Genomic DNA, 21,499 nt, shown 5'->3' on the forward strand with positions numbered 1-21,499 from the left:
CCACAGACTTTATGTACAGAGATTCTTCTCTCTGAACCTCTCCCTCTCACACTAACTTGCATAATGAAAATATTGGGTTTGGCAATGTGAATGTAAAATAAGAATGATTCAATTTTCTGTACTTTAGATAACAGTATTAACAACGAAAAAATTGTGTCTAGTTGAAAATTTTTCTTTCATGACAGAATGTATACTGAAAACTTGTGAATTTAATGTAAACAAGAATGAGACACCTTACCATATTCCATAACACAGTTCTTATCAGTTGGACAAACCAGCAATTCTGCCAGCACATACCACTGTTACTTTACGAACATCCATGGCTACATTATAAAACACTATGTATGGTGTGTGTCATGTAGACCTTCCCGGATGCTATCAAATGTGGGCCAAAACAGCTTTTAAAACTACTGAACATCTTTGTGACCTGTCCACACTTGTGAGAATGAAGCATCACGTTTTTATTAAAAAATCACCCAGAATAATTACCATAATGATTATGAAATATTGGCTTGTGGGCAGAGAGGACCATCTAAGCGATACCCTTGACTGTACAGAATATGAAATCAATGGGGATGAGTTCCTGGATCCTTTTGCCACGGACTATAAAGCTTTCAGTGTAATGATCTTCCAGGGGGTTGGGGTGCCATCTAATTCTAACTCTGAGTTGTTCAGTTCATAATACAGCTGCAGTATAGCTCCCTGCTTGCTGAGCCATACCTCACTTTGTTTCACAGGACAGGGGTGCAGCCATTTCTTGAAGACTGTGTGTTGAAAATCAGCATCCTCTCCATTCATGGGGAGCATACTATAATTATGGATTTAAAAGGTGGGTAAAACTGTTGTCAAGACATCTCTGCGGTTGCATAACACAACCTTATATCCAGCTCTCAAGTCAGGAATTTTTTTTTCTGATTTTTTCTCCTGACTAGCACACAATGCTGACAAAATACAATACATTCCTATAACATGTTTAATCTGATTTGCTGTGTTCTTTTATTTTTGGAGCACATTTCTGAATGATATCAATTTTTTTCAATTTAACTTTGTGTATGTGAAGGGAAATTTCAGAAGTATTGTGCTATTTAGCAGCACTCCCCCTCCAATTTAAAAATCTAAAAATCTTAGAAAATTCTAAATTCCTGATTGGTATTGTCTTCATTGAAACCTAGAGGTTGAATGGTTGCATCAGTTTTTGAGTTTTTTGTGACTAAACATTTCCTTACTTAGCTACCTTTTCTTACCTTATCCACTTACACACCCCAGAACCCCCTGTTATCGCACACACACACGCACAGTGTGTCGGTGAGATCATTCATCTTACCCTTGATTTCTTCTCCTTTGTATTTTGTGGTTTTCGTTGTTTCATGACAAAAAGAGTAAAGACAGAAGCTGAGGCATGCCCTGCAGAGACAGCAGCACCATGTGGTGAAAACGCTGTGTACACAGACAGGTGGGAGAGGATGGGAAGTCTGTGAGTCCAGCACACAAGGCAAGACCGGGTGTCCTGTATCCGCATGTCTGTCACGTCTGCCTGTGCCTGTCCTCTCCTGTCTCAAATCCACAGTTCACATGTGCCAAAGTTACCAAATCAATAAATCCAACAAAAAAAAAATCAGTCACCAAAAAGATATGACTGGCATCTTGAACCATAACAAATATTGAACTTTTTTTTTAAGAAAATAATGCTTCAAAGGTGCCCTTTTGTTTTCACTTGGATACACATTTTAAATACCTTTTCTCCTTTTTTTGTAAGACATCCATTAGGGAGGGGTGAAGAGGCCACTGTTCCATTATATAAAGCACACAGACCTGGACTTGGTTATGTCATGGTAAGAATGCTGACATGGTAGTCATACACACACGCATGTTGTTCATACACACATGGCTGTGTTTGTATGTTAACACAGATATAGAAATATGTACATATATGTATCACCCTCTGCATGAGCCCCTCACCCTCCTAGTGCTTTTGTCCAGCAGTGACCCCGCATGAGACCTACTTAGAAGCTGAGGAGACTATGCCCTTGTGTGATCTGTAACCAGGGAGGACCTCAAGCTCCTTTGCTCTGGGAGGGAAAGGAGGGGACATATTTACAGCACCGCTCACTGGAGAACGGAAAAATAAAAAACACAAAAGGGGCCAGGAGCCAGAGCTAAGGACCACCAGGAACAGAGCGCCCCTTGTGGGCCAGAGTGTCATTGCAGCTTCCAGGTCACCCTCTGAGCTTATCCCTCAGCATCGTTATATGCCTGCTTTTTGGTGTTCCCCCAGCTCCAACCTCCCATACACTCTTCTGATTAGACCCCCTATATTCCCAATCTGACTTTAAGGTACAGCCACTTACCCTCATATTCTCAACTAATCCCCTCACATTACCCCATGTCACCCCCCTCTCCCCCCCCACCCCGGTCCATGGCAGGTTATCATGAGATGCAAACAGGTAAGGTAGCAGCACCTTTAGTGATTATCCAACGCACTCAATGCATGGCAGGCTTAGACACATGTATGAACTCCATACATGAATTCACTTACACTGCTCTGCCAAACTTCCCCTGTATCACCATGTTTGCAACTACTCTTGAGACAGAGATGAACTGCATTGGTATAAGCTATCAGAACTGCAAATACTCAGCCCACTGTGGGACAAAGGCATAAATGCATTTAACTCCATAAAGTCTCCTACTGATTTAGAGTATGTAGTTTGCTTTCATATGTATACAGGAAAGTGCATTGTTCAAAGCATATAAAAATACCTCTGAATCCTCTATGCAACATATTTTGGACTTCTTACAAAGCAAAAAGCCTCCCTGATTCCCTTTGTGAAGAGGAAAAGAATGAGAAATTAAGAAATAAACAAGCAATGCTATTCTTCAAGTGGCTAGATATTTACCTCTCAGAAACACGAAAATCTACTACACAGATGATATCTGAATCTGTCTGGTTTATCTGTATGATCCTTTATCCACCTTCCACCTCCTATTCTGTCATATATCCAGCAGATAAGCTCAGATGTATGACCCCAAGCCACAGTGATCCTCTGTCATCGGAGGTGTATATGACCACATTGAAACAAATATTCAAAATATACAGAAATTATGGAAATATATATAGATATATAAAGGAAGTAATGTTCAGGGCAGTTTGTTAATGTTCTCTTTTCCTTCGTTTTCTGCTTTTTTTATTAGTCATTTGTTTGATGAGTAACATTTTGCCCTCGACCTCTGCTGCTCTCGTCGGAGAGCCCTGCAATGTTCCTAGAGAAACTAAACAAAACAAAAATTAAGACTATGAACCAAGTCCATTCAATTGTCATTCAACAACATATTTCCTTTAATCAGATACGTTGTTTATCAGCTGAAATACTATTCTTATCCTTTAAGCAGCTCAGAAAATAGTTCTTTGATATCTCTTTTTGGTGTTTTTTTGTCTTTTTTTCCCAAAATACTTCATTTTAAAAAAGTCATTCTTGTCAGATGTTGAGAAAAAAATAGACTTCTGATATCGCCAACTTTTTTGAGTTTTGGGCTGTTTTCTCCTCAGATGGAATTCAGTTTTCCCCCATTTTGATATCAAATTCTTCATTGAAACTTCTGTGTGTTTGAGCAGATAACCCTCCCACCCGTCCCTGCCCCCAGGACACACCTTGCAAGGGAGAGAGGCACATTCCCTCCTCTGTACCCCCTTACCCACCCCTTCCCCATTCTTCCAAAGAGTGGGCTTTGTGATTTAGAGTGTCCTCAGGGAAGGAGAGGGATGGAGGGTGTCAGAGAGGCTCCTTGTTTCTCCCCCCCACCATTACCTCCCTTTCTTCCCAACCCTGCTCCCCCAACTCCCCCCACTCCCCACCCCACCCCCCCAAAAATGGCATCCACAATGAAAATCCACCCTTGTTTTCTGTGTTGTACTTTGAACCTTGGAGTGGTGTTTCTGGTTTCTAGAAGCCCTCTATATGACAGTAGGCCTCGAGACCGGAGAAGAGGATGTAGAGCAGCCAGAGGCTGAAGAAGAAGCCAGTTGTTGCCAGTCTGTGTCCGCGGGGGCCGCCCAACTCCCCCCCGATGTGAGCGCGGCGCCGATACAGCAGCACGGTCACTGCCAGGAAGGCGAAGATGGTGAAGAGCGTGACGGAGAAGGCCAGGGACCCCGCCGGCACCACAAACTCCTTCCCCTGCATGTGCCAGTAGATGGCCGCCACCGACCACGCCACGCCGATGCCCAGGAACACGTTGACCGCGTTACTGCCCGTCACATTCCCAATGGAGGCGTCCGCGTACGTGTCCTGCACTGCCGCCACTTTACTGGCAAAGGTGTCTGTCGGGGGGTAAAGGTGGAGGACGGAGAGGGAGAGAGAAAGGGTGAGAGGTATGAGACATGGTCCTGGCTCACTGCGGTCAATAAGATCCTTTGTCAGGGTAAGAAGTTCGCCAGAGTCCTGGCCAAATGAAATATAACTGGCCAGCTAATCATCCCAGAGGTGTGACTGACTAAATGAATCCCTCTGCTCTCAACCGTATGTAATGCATGGTGAGTGGGGTGGGCGCTACACAGTGGTGGTGGTTGAGCTGAGTCACTCACTGCAAACCACTTTGAAATCCATGAAAGTCGCTTTACAAATGGAATTAGTCATTATTAACATCATCAGAAGTGCGGGGGTTACATAATTATGTTTAACTTGTATGTTTCTAGTATATTATGACTATAGCACACAGAAACTGACATAAAGGTGCACACACACACACACAATAAAAACAAAGTCAAAGTCCATACTCACCAGGGACTGAAGTGCCAAGTGCTACAAACACCACAGCAGTGACAGAGTCCTTCAGACCGATGGTGCAACCAAAGTGGGAGGCCAGGTCGCCGATGATGGCCGTCAGCAAGCCGATGATGATGATGGACACAGTGAAGCAGGCCCAGCCATTCCAGTACTCAGTGGGGGGGACACAGGCAAACAGGACTTTCCAGAAGACGGTCAGGAAGTGCATGACGTAGTCGAAGCAAGAGGGCAAACGTTCTTCGCCTGAGTCCTCCTCATCCTCATCTCCTAGCGGGAAGGGGGGCACAGTGAAGAATAGAGAGAGAGAGAGAGAGAGAGAGAGAGAGAGAGAGAAAGAGAGAAGGGATAGCAAAAAAATTGAAATGAAAGACAGCGAAAGATAAAGAGGAGGGAAGTGAGGAAAAAGGTGGAACCAGGTGAAGATGGATGAAAAGGTAAAATGGTGGTGGAAAAGAATGACAAGAGAGGGACAGGGACAGAGAGGTGAAAATTATTATTGATGATCATTTTCATGTAAACTATATATTTTCCTTCTCAAATTGACATTCTATTTATCATCTGTGATTGTTTGGCAATTATTTGAATCATTCCACTTTATATTGAAAGGAGAAGAAAGAATGGGTAGTGACAGAAAATGTATTTGTTTTGCAGTTTCCGGTACATGTCTTTTGCAGGTGCAGTTTAGCTATTCTGATGTCTCAGATCTCTAAGAATGATAATGCAAAGCTTCCTCTGCAAGAACTTTTTGTTTATGATAAGAGTAGTCACTACACAATTATTTTACGGGTCAAATGTAAACATACTGTCTCGATAAGCACATAATATCTGTGCTCTAGGGTTTGTCAGGGGAAAGGCCCCTTGGTGTTAAAACGAAGGTACACAACTGTACAGACAGAGACATTGTTGGGTCACGTGACTCTTCCAGCTTAAAGGAGCCCTGTGCAGCCCCCTGAAATGCTCTTGAGCAATGTGATTTAAAGTGTCAGGCCATCTGACAGGCATACATTTTTCATGGGAGCTTATGAAAAAATAAAAGGCGCCATTTTAGTTAATATTTCAACACCAGAATGAAGCTTGCCCTCCAGTGGTTCTATGGCATATAAAGCTCATGTGGACAAAGCTGAAAACCTACAGGGGGACCCGGGAAGGAACACAAGGAACAGAAGGAATGCAACGCCTGTTCTACAGCCGCCATTTTTACTCTGGTGCCCTCTTTGAAACGCCAGTGCAAGGAGCCTCAGCCCCGTCTGCTGCCACCTGCAGTCTGAACAGCTTAGTACACAGCTGGTACGCACCTGCACTGACTGTGATGGCCTCCATGAACTGTTCTCTCCAGGAGTTGGTGCCCACCACCAGAGCCAGGTTGGTCTTCTTAATTAGTTTGTCCACTGTGCTCTGTGAGATAGACAATGCCTGGTCACATGCAAAGAATGTGCATCATGGCCTTTCCACAATGTTGTTTTCACAAACGGGAACATGCAGTTCACACTTATCACCACCAGGTGGCAGTCTAAGTATAGATCTTATTCTATACTTCAAATAATAATCGTTAAAAATACAATGAAACATGTCATGCCATTATGCTTTTCTAATGTATACAGAATTACATTTTAATGCATTTTTCAGCAGCTCCATGTTCATGTTTTTAGTGGAGACTCCTCACCTTGAACTCATAGGACTCCTCGATGATGACTTCTAGTTTGGAGTGTTCTCCCAGTATTGGTTTGCCCATCTCTGCAATCCTTTTCGCCTCCTCCTCCTCCACTGTTAGCTTCCTGTCTGCAACATCTGAAGAGGAAAGACAACGAGACTAAATTCAGGGCTCTCCAAGATGCTCTGGCAAAAATTAATGCCTGTTCACTTCTACAGGATCCCCCCTCCCCCATCCATGAAAATGAAGTGGGTTTTCTCAGTGATAAGGCACTTCAAGTTATTGTAAAAAGAGTGGCCCTTTTTGCCACTAGATGGTAGTGTGTGAAGACAGTATTGGCCACTGGAAAAATCCCTCCTGCAAAGCCATGCTCCACCATTCAACCATACTCATTTTGACCCCCTGTTTTTGCGATCAGAAAGAGGGCACACTTTCACCCGCTAGATCTCCACACAGCTCTTCATCTCTTTAACACTGCACTCCTTAGCTGACAAGCAATCCTTTCAAACACATTACAAAATGTGGCTTTGAGTTTGCCTTATCTGCATGCTTGTGCGGAAACCAAACAAAACACATAAACGACTGTGAGGAGTTTAATATTTACATGCTGTCGGGCATTGCACTGTAGTGAGGTCAGACAATTTAAACAGGAACAAATGAAACACTCACACATTTGAGGCCTACGTCATTACCAATCACGAAGAGAGTAAACGCCACACACCTCGTAGCACCCTTCCTGTCCTGTACTGTGCAGTTGTAATGCGGGTTACTACCTCGCTTTACACAGATCCCAGCACACCCACCTGCAGCACAGGTTTTGCCATTCATTCAGGGGGGCATTAGTTCCAGCTTTCTGTACTGTTAACATGCAGGGTATGAAATACTTACACACCCATTAACCATCACAGTCCCCCCCAAGCTGACAGACACATGCAGGCACACACACACACACATTTTTCCACTGTCTCCACACACCTTGTCCAGCACGTTTGTCTCTTAAATCTCAGAAGAAAGGCACATTCATCACACATGTCATAGCACCATGCATCAATGTTCGTGACCATCTCATTGCTTTTCCTGAACACCCTTGAGATGGTAATTAAATTGTAATTTCTACATCGCCTGTTTTATCTCCGTGATTATCAGGTGTTTGTGTCCGGCGTTTGACTGAAGAACATAATTCATGCATTTATCATGATTCTCGGCGTACGGAGTTAATCAATCAGACTGTGGAGAGGGCTGAAACACACGTTTAGCTCTCTGAGCATTATGTGAAAAAGTAAATCTCACCAAGATGCAGTGAAAGGTAGAACCCCCCGTCCCCCCGTCCCCCCGTCCCCAGCACACTCTTCCCCCCACCCTGCCAAATAATGAAGAAAAGATGATGGTGGCAATGTGAAGGGCCAGCAGAAGCGCAGAGCATCAGAGACGTCGGCTTACCTCCCGCTAACAACAGAGCTGTGGAAAAAGAACAAAGGAGAGAGGAGGACAGCGATAGAAAAAGGAGAGAGGTAGAACAGAGGTCGTGAGAGGGAAACGAAGAGGAAAATGAAGGGGATGAGAAAGGAACAAAAAAAAAAAGAAAAGTCAGTCACAGGTACAGAGAGAACAATGAGATGACATTAGAGCATGATCAATGTGAGAGCAGTAAGACTCTGCAGCGTTCCACTGCTGGCTATTGATTGGCTGATTAGGATTCTGAGAGGCTGTGTTTGAACATGGCATCCTGGTTGTGAGTCTGGGGGTTTGGCATATTGGGGTGGGAGCAAACAGAACATGCTGAAAGGGGAGTCTCAGAAGGCAAACATACAGACATTATGGCAACAAGACGGAAGACTGACACTTGCCAGGAAAGCTTCTGATTGTATACCCATATTACCTTTGGGGGGATGCTTTGCAGATCTTGTCTTGATTTAAGAAAATGACTCAACACACTCAATGCCCCAAAACCTGCTGGCCCTGGCAAAAGAAGCTTGTACTTGTACTACTTGTACTTGTACTAATACTATTTGTTTTGCAACACAGGAGTACAATTAAGTGTTTGTAAGGAATACAATCAAGAGTACAATCAAGAGTTTATCCCCAGAATAATGGGGGCAGGGGACTGAGTGTTGAGGAACCGGCACAGCGGAAGAGAGGTATGTCGAACCATCCACAGGTTTTGTTTAATAGGCTTTCATTTTTCAGGCCATTTGAGATGTTAAGTGGATTATCCCATTGTCTAATTGTTTGACCTAATTGGGTATTCTTAATTGGCCAGCCCAGGTGTCACACAGAGAAGCGTCTCTGTGTCCTCAATCAAGTGTGAGCCTTAAACAAACACCGACGAGAGACCAGAGGGAGGAAAGGAAGTGTTAAACTCATTCAACAGAGCGGATGATTGGATGAAAGGAATCTGTATGCGAGAGGGAGAGATGGGGCTAACCAGGCCTTCAGGCCTCTCCTGTGCCTTTTCCACCCCCTAACTTGAGCAAGGCTGGCTCACTTAGTGCAGAGGAGGGGTGGTTTTCCATCATCATTTTGCGCTAATCTGTGGCACAGGTAACCGCAGCTCACTAGCACTGCTGCTGTTGGCCATTACAACCAAACAACAGACAGAGGCAGCAGACTGTATAACCATGTTGTTACTGTCTAAATCTGAAAAAAAAAACAACTACAGAGGAAATAAGGAGAAAAGGCCTGCACTGCTATCCCTGATTCAAATAAATAACTTGAGGTTGGTAGACATAATATGGAGTCCCTTGTTTTCAGGGAAACCTAAGCCTTTGTGTGACGTCACATGCTACAGCTCTGGTTGTGGGTAATGAACTGGCAAAGCGAGTGCGCTGTGCCAGGTCAGCCTGCGTTGGCTCCAGCTTGCGCTTATCCGGTTTCAGCTCTACAGTGGAGAAGAGCTATATGAGAACGGAACGACAACTATGATCTTTATTTTGTCTGAGTAAACAAATATATAATAAATTATATAAAATATATAAAGTTTACTTTCAGCCAGCAGCACGACACGGACCTGCTGCGAGAGGAACGTGACGACGTGAATTTTTATGTCACCACTAATACAACAGGTGAATCGCGTTTAAAGAATCTCGTGTCTCCTACCGCAGAAAGGCATTCCTATGATCATTATTCAAGCATCCTCACCATGACAAAAGGGCTAGATAAAATGTTTCTCTCCCAACCACCACTCTAACCCCACAACAATACCAGTTTTCAAAGCCTTTAAATCAAATAAATTGCTCTGTTAATCATCATTAGAAAAGGCATTAATTGCCGCAGCCCACTCACTTCGTTATCATTATTACTATTTAAGCCATGCTGTTCGGAAGCCAGCTCTGATTTAAAACCCAGCTGTGAGGAGAATGATTGTCCATAGCCAAGCACGCAATAACAATATGTCAACCTCCACAGGCCACCAAGACAGTGGCACTGAGACAGACATATCGCCTAATTTCAAAGGATATCTTTTCCTCCGGGATATCCTTGGTGAATCTAGAGGGCTTTCATTTTGTACAGCAACGCAATCACAGCAGGAAATTAACCAAAGGGATCTAATTGGAGAGGGAATTTCAATGTTAACGATTATCATCAGCGTGTGCTTGCTCTCACGGACTAATCAGATGTGTCTCATTACAAAGCGGAGTCTTTCTCAATCTCATATTTGTGCAGCCAGGATCTGAGTCATGTGGTCAATACTCCTCTATCATGTTGTCTCGTTGGTGCTCATTAGCACTACATCATTATCGTGGCTATCGTTGTTGTTTTCATTGTTGTGGCTGGTGCGGACAGGTTTTGTTCTTTTTTGTGTGCCAAAAACCTCCTGTGGGCGGATGAACATGAAGACGCGGGCCCCAGAGAGCAGGAGGCAGCCTGCTCTGCTCTGATCCCATCTCCAAGCACTGTCTCCATCATGGAGTAGCAGAATGAGTCATTATCCACGAGGCAGCCTGCTCTGAACACCCACAACGCGCCGCGTTAAAACAGACAGTCACAGCAAACGCCACACAGCCCCTCTTGCGATCTCCGAGCCGCGCCGCGCATTGCCAATCCTAAATCCCGTCCTTATACATGCAACTCACAAATAAAGAGCGAGAGAGAGAGCGGATGAGAAAGCAATGAGGTGCAAGTGACAGCCAGTGACTGAGATGGAGCAGGATCGTGGGTAGGTTGCTTTTGTTTCTATGACTAATTGAGCGGTTGGCAAGAAGCACATTACTCCGCTTGTTGTTTTCAAAGCGGCGCCTTTGTCTTCTGTGCCACTCTACCCCTGCTCTGTAGTCAAAGCCAAAAACAACGGAGATGCCTCTTAGGAAAAGACGCTGCCGAGTGTACGATAACACAGAGAAGCAGTTGGGCACAGTCACTGTTATTATTCACCAGGAAACCCTTACATGCCTGGATATCTGTATGTTTCTCATCTGACTCTCAGTGGATCCATGGGCCTATCATTCAATCTATTAATCATTAAAAATAATTACTCACCTATCTACCTATCTATCCATCCATCCATCCATCTATCTATCTATCTATCTATCTATCTATCTATCTATCTATCTATCTATCTATCTATCTATCTATCCATCTATCTATCTATCTATCTGCCCAGATAGAGATCCTGAGAAGCTAACATGATTTCCTTTACTGCATTCTCGCACAAAAGAGGTTTCCAGCAAGTGGTAATTGATAATCTCCTAAGAGATGCTTGAGCTCATCCACACATTTTTGAAGCATATTCAAAATCTGAACTGGCCAAACTGCTAATACCAAAATAGCATCTGCGTGGCTAAGATTGCCATTGGTGACTTACGCGTACTACTTGAGGAGTAGCGTTACTTGGATGCATTTTTGCTTTGCTTTGTTTATGCCAAGCTAAAAGGAAGGGATTTCCACGTGGTGTGGTGGTACATGTGTGTAAATAATTCAGCTTGTCTAATGCTTCAAAGTCACCTTGTTTGTTTGAGCTGCCATGGCCTTATAACACATGCTGCTTTCCTTAAAAGCATAATTAGATATATTAGAAATGTTTATAGATAATTTTAGGAATGTACAGAAATTTAATTGAAATGTATATGTAATTGAATGATACTGATTACGATAACAATAATATTATTTACCTTCAGTGGTGACAAGGTGCCTCCTTCTGAACATAATATTTCATGGATTTTGTCAGTTTATCTGCTGTATCTTGATTGTTCTTTAAACATCTTTTGCATTGAGGCCCACAAACACCAGCAGGTGTCAGAGTGGTGAGCTGACCATTCCTCATAAACCTTACAGGCTGCCACCAGGAAATGAATTCAGAGGGACCTAAACAAGGTGTAATGATGTCTGAGGTGTGTGATTCTTGACACACGAGGGTGTTGATTTCACAATCGTCTAATAGACATGACTACGGGTTTAGACTGCCTGTGGCAGGAGGTTGGAAACTGGCATGCGTTCCAAAGCTGACAGAGTTATTGTGTATGTATATCCAGGAAACTGGATTCAACAGGATGCCACTTCAGCAAAGCCATGCCTGGTTTAAAGCTGCTGTGGCTGTGACCAGCTACTGTGTGAAGACAATGAGAAAGAAGGTCCTCAAGAATGGCGCAGTAGAGTGCTTTTCTATTTATACATGCACCTATTCAGTCAGATCAGCTTTGATATTGGTTGTCTAGAGCTGTATAAAGACCAGAGCTAAAAATAGGAGGAAAAAATACTTCTGTGTTTCACAGTTGAATAGAAAAAGAAAATAACATTGGTGATTTTTTTTTTAACTATGAAAGTGATACTCAAGACAAATCACAATTAAAAGGTACTGAAAAAAGATTCTGTTTACGGTTTTGCACACCTCTCATAGCCAAAAGTGCAAACTCTTGTATGACCGTGTTCTGTGAGATCCAGGTGAGTTGTAGGGAATCCTGGGAGTACAGGATACCTGCCATCTCCCCTCACTACCACTGCTTTCAAAATCTGTCCATATGCTGCCAGCCCAGCTGGCTATTCCAACGTTTCCCCTCTCTCAACACTCTCTCCAGATGTCACAGTGTAACGGGGATCAAATGAAAACAGCACATTCTGTCTCTAAGAGGTTATTCATCCCAGCCTAAAGCGTCTTCACACCTTCGATAGTGTCAGCAGCGGGGCATTAGCCGGAGATTACCACAGTGATTAAGCCATCATAACATCACTAACGCAGCCCACTGAATTTGCGCTCTGGTCATCCTGAAGAAAAATTGCCATCTAGAGAGTTAACATCTGATCACCTGTTCTGCCACCGCATGGTGGTCAAAACATCCATGTTCGCAGTGTTACGTTCCTCACTCAGAGCTGGAACGAGTGGAAATTACACGGGTGCGATTAGGCAGAGAAAGAACACGGGAAAATTCATTTCACGACTGCTCAGTAGGTGGATTGAAGGGGCCGATATCGATAGTAATCACAGAGGACCGGTCGAGAGAGAGTGGGGGCCCCGTGTGGTGCCCTTCCTCGTTGTGCTGGAGAGGGTGCAGAGCCGCGTCTCCCACTGGCACATTTTACCACGGCGGCATTGTGCGAGTGTCGCAGCTTGCCGTGGAGAGAAAGCCCACACAGAGCTCTCATCAGCAATTACTGCTTTCAGGGCTCATCCGCTATCAGTGTGAGACCTTCAGAGCAAAAAAACTCCTCTCCTTCCCCTCCATTTCTCTCTCTCTCTCCCTCCCTCTGCCTGATTCTCCCTCCCTCTCCATTTCTGTCTGCTAGCCCCCTCCCCTCTTGTCTCCCTGCTCCTTGAAGCTCGAAATTCAACAGTTCAATTTAAATCTATTACACCTAGGCCTGGCAGACAGCGGCCTCCATGGAAACGGTAACCAGACAACAATCTCTTCGCAACATTCCTCATGTCTTTAATGGGATTGTGGTATGCAGGAATGGCGTGTTTTGACGTAAGCACCCCTGTCATTGGCTAAGTGACAGTTATTTTCCTCTGCTGTAACCTTCTCCACTACCTCTCAATTCACTGTCCACAATATAGATCCCTTCCCTGGAGAGTGACAGAGGAAACAGGTGGAGAGAGGGGGTTGTGCTGAGTTCCTATGACTCTTATAATTTGTATTGTATATGACACAGGTATTTCTCTACAAAGGTTCCGCACACACGTTATCAGCTGTCCCCTGATGAGGTGGGTCTGGTCTCCAACATCACCTTGATCACTGCTCTGCTCTGGAAAAGGCCATACCATACCAAACTAAGCTCAGACTTCCAAGAAAGCACCACATGCCCCACAGAGGATTTCCTTACTTAAAAGTGTGTCCAGGGCACAAACATTTGGGTCATAGCCATTAGCAGGTTCAGCCACATAGTTCTTTGTAATTTATGCAATATGACATCCTGAAGGTAAGAATAATTTTCTTGGAGGTCAGTATAAGAGAACTGTTACCTTTTATATTTATTTAATAAGTTATCAATACCACTGGTCTTAAATTTGTATATACCTGACAATGTGTTTGTAAAATATGCTACTTCAATATCTGAACAAGCCTGATCTCATTTCAAGTAGTGACACTGTTTCTGACTCTACTAGTCTTGTGAAATTCAGTCTATTGCTGCATCACATTTAGCTGCTTGTGGCCCTGTGAACCTAAAAGCAGATACATGGTGAAGTTATTCACTCATTTATAAGTAAAACATCAGTTTCTCTGATGCGGATCATCTATTCTGTAGGGAGGGGTGAACTCCCAGTGATGGTTTGTAGGGCAAAGCAGGAGTAGGGGAGCATGGAGACAGACATGACCCAACTGAAGGACTCCTCTCTCAACCCACTGACGCAGACTGGGTTATTTATAACATCCTTCAACATAGACCTGGAACAAATCCTCCAGAAGCGGTGTTCATATCAAGATTCTGCCCGTAAATTTATTTATTTTTGTTTCTCCCCACTAATTCAGGAAAATGAAATGTCAAGTTGCCATGGAAATTCACACTTGTAGGAATTTATACTTGAAATGCCACGTTAGATTCTTATCAGCATTTTGATAACCTGTGATCACCATTAGACGTATGGTGAGAACAGCGATTCACATTGTATTCCTATGATGGCTGCAGCCATCCGAGAGTATGGCTATAAATGTAGCACAGGAATTTTTAGCAAATGTCATAGACAGGATATAGGCAAGCTATCAGTCACATGTAATGCAATAAGTCACAGGAATATATACAACTGAAACCAATCTTATGACATAAATGCAAAGATTTTAAAAATGGTTAAGATCCTAAGATCAACTACAAAACCAACATGATTACCCATATAAAAATGACATATTGAGAATATACTTTAGAGAATACAATTTTTATCTCAATCAATATATTTTGAAAATATTTAAATTATTGACATTTTGGTATTGGTATATTTCTGCTTAGCTTTGTGTAATATATTTTGAATATATTTGCAATACATTCCTGGGCTGAACAACAGTCTTTACTTGAAGTTTCCCAGTATCAGAATGCTTTTCAACATGATCCGACAACTCAGTGACTGACGTCTGCCACCTGTCAATAGAACTTCTTTAGGACAAAAATAACTTCCTCGTCTGAGCCCTTCAAAAGCTCTGATAAATACCTCAGAGCTAGATCCCAGGCCAGATTCCTTTAAAAATGTGAGGAGACTCAAACACATTCAGTAATGCAAGGTCAATATGCTTGGCCTGATTAGGATCAAATGCTCTGTGAGCTTTCAGAAAAAATTGGCAGCAGGTTGACACCAGTCATACAGCTTTTGATTTTCACAAAGTGCTTTCTTTGCAAACAGGTTGGCCGTCATGTCAGACTCTACCCAGTAGGCAAGCTCATTTATGCAAAGCACTTTCAAGTCCTGTGAAACATGCCAAAGCTACTGAAATCTGACATACACAAAGTTCACAGAGCTACAGCAATATATAACTTTGACTTTTTTGTAACACACTGCTCTGGTTTGTATTCGTTAAGCGTATAGCTTATGAAATTTTAAAATATGCAAATTCTGCCACTAGTTTACACTTCTCAATTTTTAAGACAACCTACGCCTCAGTTGCCAAACAACTGTTGAAAAATTAAAAACCTTGCCAGGTGTTTCTTTTAGGAATTAGGTAATAAGTGGCCAGCCAAGTCTATCAATCATGTATCCACTATTTTTTTTGCTATTAATAATTGTTTTTTCACTACTTTAAAAATACAACATTAAACTAAAATTTTTGTTCAGGGGCACTGGCATATATCCTACCACTATCTGAGCTCACCAAAGGATATGAAGGTAAATCCATATGTATTAAGCCCAATAGGAATGATTTCAAGCATTCTTTTGTGTTATTTACCATTACATATTTGCATGTATTTTACATTTATACAAAATATTGCCCAGTTTAACAACTTAACTAATTGACAATAAATCTTTGAATTTTTCTGCTATTAATGAAAATAAATCATATGTACATCTGCAATGCACGCCTTGCACAAGATTTTCCTCCTGCAGTATTGCAGTACGATATTTCCCAAACTCTGTGACCTGTGAGACCTCCAAGAAAAAGTGCAGCAACGTCTTACAAATGTTTATCATCACCAACTGTTTACCCGCTTCCAAAACACAAACTCCTTTAGTCACTATATCACTTCTACAGGCCAACAGGTCACTAGAACCGCACAGCCGGAAGAATCTTTCATGTTTATGCAATAATCTTTACTTAAACCCATTTTCAGACTGGGGAGCACTATCAGAGTCGTGCGAGTCTAATTTGGGAAGTCTCTTGACATATTAAAGTAATCCCTCTTGGATTTCAATATTAATTGAGTCATTTGTATTCAGAGAGGAGCTTGCGCACTTTGAAAATAAGCCGAGTATGAACCCAGAGTGCCTGCAGACAACAGGGAAGGGATTTGGAGATTTTTGACTAACAGGAGAACAGAAAGAAAGAACTTTGCCATCACCCCCCCTGCACCCCCAGTACTGATGCAAGTTTAGACATCAGGTGTGAAATGTGTTTGCAACAAATGCTGGCATTTTGTGACAATCTAGTATTTGAAAGCTTTTAAGTGATTGTTAGAATATTTATCTTCATTAAATGTATTTATACATATTTAACATTTATTTTAATTTTAAATTTAGACATATTTAACATTTCCTTAAGCATATTCCCTAATAAAATTCTACTTTCTTGCCTTTCTTCTGGGGCACAAAATGAAATTTCTTTTATCGCACAGACAGAATTTACCACTTTAAACTTGTACACAAAGCGCTGAATAAAATTAACAACTCGTTTACACTAACCTTTCACCGCACAATGTCAAATTAAGAAAGGACATGACACACAAGTCATTAGTGGACAGCTACAATAGGATGATTTCATTGCTCTCTGTACCCTCAGACTTTCATGAAAAAGAAAAAGGGTTCAGATGCAATCTGACCAGAGACGTGATTCATTAAATTAGGCAAATTAAGAATTAATGGACAGAACAGAACTTTTTTAGTGCTTTCACCAACCTAGTTAGAGTATGGCCCTGTTCCCATCATTGATAGTTCAGTCTAAAAAGTAAAGAGATATTACACTGAACTGTAATCAGGATCTGCATATAATCTTTATGTATTTTACTGACCTGGTTTCTCAAAAACACAAACAATAAAATGACAATGATCAGAATTTTGAAATCTGGGAAGTGATTTTGCTCATATACGTACAATCAAATGTGATATAGGCCAGGGGAGACAGCTTGAGAAGAGATCGGCAGCACCTGAGCAGTGTGTGAAACTCCTTCAATGGGAATTGCCAAACGCCATATTGGGCTGGATTAGCATGGCACGCATACATCTGAGGCAGGTCAGTGGAAACCAGTCTCCACAGTGCCATCTTTAATGGGCGATGATGAGGAGGACATTGTGTCTTTATTTCAGGCCAATTAGGCAGCTAATTGATTCAACGCAGTCATTAAGAGCTCATCCAGACCCAGGATTGAGTGCCACTGCCCTGGGGACAATCCAGGGCCCCCAGACTTAAATGAGAAAAACGTGTGTGTATGTGTGTGTGTGTGTGTGTGTGTGTGTGGGTGTAAGTGTGCATGTGTGTTTGTGTTTGTGTGTGGGAGTGCAGAAGTGTGTATGTCTAAGCCTCTAGACTCTGGGAATGTCCTCTTGTATTAAGTGCTTACTGCATTTAGAAATGCAAACAAACACATTAAGCATTATTCGGATAAAGTCTGCACTGGGTCAACCAAGCCCTAGGTGCTTTGCAGTGTTACAATTTAGATTCTGTTAAAGCTAAATTAGAATACATCCATAACTCTGAATTGCAGAGTAGTTCAGCTGTTTTTGAGTGTCAAGAAGAAAGATCCGAGAAGAAAACGAATATAAATCTCTGCTGGTCAGCATGTATGAAAGATAAATATTGTGTGTCATGCCTATAGAGTCAGTGAACCCAGGAGGAACATTAAGATTCCTATAAAGAATCCTCAAACAACTGCAGCACAAAATCTAAGGGTCTAGAATGCTGAATATTGGAGAGGGAGACCTGTGAAACGTAAGCAATAATTGTGCTGTGATTTCATCAATTTGCAGGTTTGCGGAGATAAATATAAAGCTTGTGTACAGTGACAGGTGCGCTTGTGGTAATGGGGAACAGCACGCTTTATCATCTCGGTCGTGACGTTTGTAAATTACTCAGATCCTTGCATACTTCACATCGGCTTTCACGCTGATGCAACAAAGGATTTTAGTCTGTTGACGAGAGAAAAGCTAAGAGTTAGAAGCAGGAAGGGTAGATTTCTGGGAGTGGTAGTGGGGGAGCTGGATTACTAAAAGAGTTGAAATGATGAGTGCAGGTGAGGTCCTGAGAGAAGATCTGTCAGTGAGGTTTGTAGCTCAAGGTATTCATGAGAATGAGACAGAGTGAAAAAGTCTGCGCCTACTTCCGAAAAAGGACAGCATCTTCTCAGAAATGTGCTGCTATCTGCTTATGCAAATACAGGTCAATGGCCAATAGCAGCATTTTGCTGGCATTCAGTTTCCAATAGTTTTGCACCTTTTTTTCCTGGCAGAGAAACTGGTAAAAAGTATTTGTTCAAAAATGAATGGAACTGTAAACATGCTGGCAACTTCGCATCATGCACATTGCTACTGTGACGGCCACACATCATCTAAACCGGAAAGTCTAGCCAATTGTATAGCCTGAAACGAGCTGCTACAAAGCATATCATGATTTCAAGACACATTTTATTTGTCGCGCCCTGATATTTCCAGTCGATATTTGCAATCACGTTTTTTATCATTTCAAATGAAGTGACATGTAACATGATATATATCCAGATAGCAACAGTTTTGTTTTTATTTTGATCTGGGCAAATGCAAAGGAGCCAATACCAGTATCGGTATCTGGTGAGAATGGGATCAGTGCCATATGCCAGTATTTCCAACGTGAGTATTTTGCTAACCTTTTTCAGTGTGAAAGGTGCAACAGCAAGAGAAAGGAAAGAGAGAAATGGCAGAGAAGGAGGGTTCAGCTTAGGGGAGCATGCTGACACAGCTTGCTGCATCTCTAACTTGGGGCTAAAGCAGCCCTTCACCTACAGACAGGCCTTGTAACAGGCCTGCATATTTAGCTCTCCTGTTCGACTCACGTTGTGTCTGTAAATAAAATCCATGTTGACACTAACACCCGGAGCTCCGAAAAGGACACAACGTGCTGGCTTCACTTGAACACGAGAAATAATGTTCACAGAGGAACGTGGTTTGTTTTCATTGATATGGTCAGAGCCATATGTTAGTCTGAGAGAAACGGTGGTCCCTATAGAGCGTGCAGGTGAACCTCCCTGTGCTGTCCTCTGAAACTGAAAGTGAGCTCTGCAGGGGGAAGGGGGGCAGTGAGCTATGCACAGCAGGCCCCATGGAAAGGCTGAAACAGGGCTCTGAGGCAATGGTGACCTCAGCTCATTCTAGTTTGTTGGGATCCTGGGTGTCACACTAAGCCCCCCCCACCCCCGGTGTCTTCTCAACACTTAGTGCTGAGGAGAGCACACCCCCCCCCCCCCGCACCGCACACACCCTGTGGCCGAACCGCCAAAACTCATCACATTTCTACAGCATGGGCACAAACAGGGGAAGCATTTCTACAATGTCCACTCGGTGTACATCATGGTGCCCACCCTCCAGCAACGGCAGGGGCCAGAGTGCCATTTCCACACGCAGAAGCTCCACAGCACTGTAGTCCAAACGTGCTGCTTTTCATTTAAAACAGTGGATTTTTAGAAGGGTGTGATTTTACTGGGGTATTGTGTGAGAGGGAATGAGAGAAAGAGAGAAAGAGAGAGACAGAGCATGAACGACCTGTCCTGGTGACACAATAGCATGTGAAAGGTCTAACGATGCCGTGAGAACTCGCACTGAGCAAGCAGGCTGCCGTGTACTGCCATGCTGCACATGTAACCGCAGCAGACTGCAAGACATATGAACTGGAAAGAAAATGCCAGCGCAGAGATTGATTTCTGCAGTAAAATGGGCAATGATCCTGCCACAACAAGCCACCATTATCAACACAGTGAAAATACTCTGCTTCCGCCTTCAACATTCCAGAACCCTCTGGGCCTGTCCTGCAGTGTCACTTCAAGGTTCTGGAAGTGTTCCCTCTGAAAAGGCAACATTGGCTGGCCTTCCAGAGGTGCTCATGGTATTGACCACATCAGTGTAATTTAGGGAAGGGCGCTGGCGAGGCACACGGTAAACAACTCCAAGCTGACAGGGGTAGTCAGCTTTACGACGCAGGCATTACTCACACTGTCTGTGAAGTGAAGCCTGCTTGGTCTCTCTCTACAGTTTATATATTCATTTCAAACGTAGGAAACGCAGGGGATTTAATGTATCAACCAAAAATATCCCAGTCACAAATCCATAATGAGCTGTGGATTCCTTTTAATTTTATCCTACATTTTGGCAGGTAGAAGATGATTTGAATGCTACTACTTTAGAAGATGAAGATTTGAATAAACGTTTACAAGGCTTAAAGTACTTCTGCAGCCTTGATCTGTAAAAAGTTGCTCTTCTTGATCCTCCATCCATAGGACCATCCACATTTTAGTGCCACAAAATGCTGCTATTCCCGTTTCAGAAACTAGAGGTTACATAATGAAACAAAGCAAGGAGGAAAACAGTGTGTAAGAAAGCAGTGCTAAATTAGTGAGTAGCTAAGCATAAACCGAGACCCCCACTGCTCCAGCCACACAGACATACACACACACATACACTCATGCCTGCACAGGTAAACGTGCACATGCATATACAGTTCAGGTATTCTGAAAATGTCTCTGATAAACAGAGAAATCACAGGATGTATGCTAATTAAACACCCTGCTCAGCTGGGAGGAGCTATAGAACAGTACTCAAGCATTTAACAATGACTGAGAGTTTGAAGTCTGCTTTTAGCTGTTTTACACAGATGTAGCCCTAGTCCACAGAGACTGGTACAACACATCTCTGGCCAGAGTCATCGGACGATTCACCTTGTAACTGTCTTTAAACACTGACCACACCTACAATGTGTTTCTGTGTTTGTGTGTACATTTCACTAACTATTCTCAGCCGAAATTTGAACACAGCACAGGGGATTAAATAACACTAGTTTTGATAAAGAAAGGTTTTCTGGCTGTCTGTATGACTGTGTAGAAATTCTGCTTAGAAATGTGCAAACACGTGTAAAACTTGGCCCAGAGTCATTCACTGGCTGTAACTGAGACCACCATACACGTGTTTACCGATGAGTTGCATAGCCATCTCTGAGGTCTTGGAATCGTTTGTTACCTGGATGTTTGCGTTTGACATTGAACTCTTAGTGGCTTTTTTAGTGATGAAGAATCAACATACAACACAGACAGCCCCTCTGAAGACACTGTAACAATAAGAAACAGCTACTGTTTGCAGAGTGAATACACAACAAAAGGTTTAGGTAAGGTAAGCTTAGACACCAGTGAAAAGGAGAGGTTAAAGTACAGTGCAGCCTCTGTACATATTTGTTCACACCATCCTGAAAAGAGTGCTATTGTTTGCCACATATGCCAGGCTCTGGCCTTGTGAAAATAGACTAACGTGTTTGATTTTACACTG

General features: G+C 42.8%; 1 protein-coding gene across 3 annotated transcripts in view; it reads right to left on the bottom strand.

Annotated features, from left to right (window-relative positions):
* Positions 1–3,873: 3,873 nt before the first annotated feature.
* Positions 3,874–21,499, bottom strand: part of slc8a3 (solute carrier family 8 member 3) — a 78,145-nt gene continuing 60,519 nt past the window's right edge. Inside the window, exons 4-8 of one of the 3 annotated variants that reach the window (XM_036541758.1) lie at positions 7,873–7,890; positions 6,445–6,569; positions 6,077–6,176; positions 4,776–5,045; positions 3,874–4,315 (exon numbers count right to left, since the gene is read on the bottom strand). In XM_036541758.1, the coding sequence (XP_036397651.1) occupies positions 3,939–4,315; positions 4,776–5,045; positions 6,077–6,176; positions 6,445–6,569; positions 7,873–7,890 (890 nt within the window). In that variant the 3' untranslated portion in view covers positions 3,874–3,938. Of the gene's footprint in view, positions 4,316–4,775; positions 5,049–6,076; positions 6,177–6,444; positions 6,570–7,872; positions 7,891–21,499 lie in introns of all 3 variants that reach the window. The other 2 variants (XM_036541757.1, XM_036541759.1) reach the window with 2 other exon arrangements.

Source organism: Megalops cyprinoides, chromosome 12, assembly GCF_013368585.1.
Source record: "Megalops cyprinoides isolate fMegCyp1 chromosome 12, fMegCyp1.pri, whole genome shotgun sequence".
NCBI classification, from domain to species: Eukaryota; Metazoa; Chordata; class Actinopteri; order Elopiformes; family Megalopidae; genus Megalops; species Megalops cyprinoides.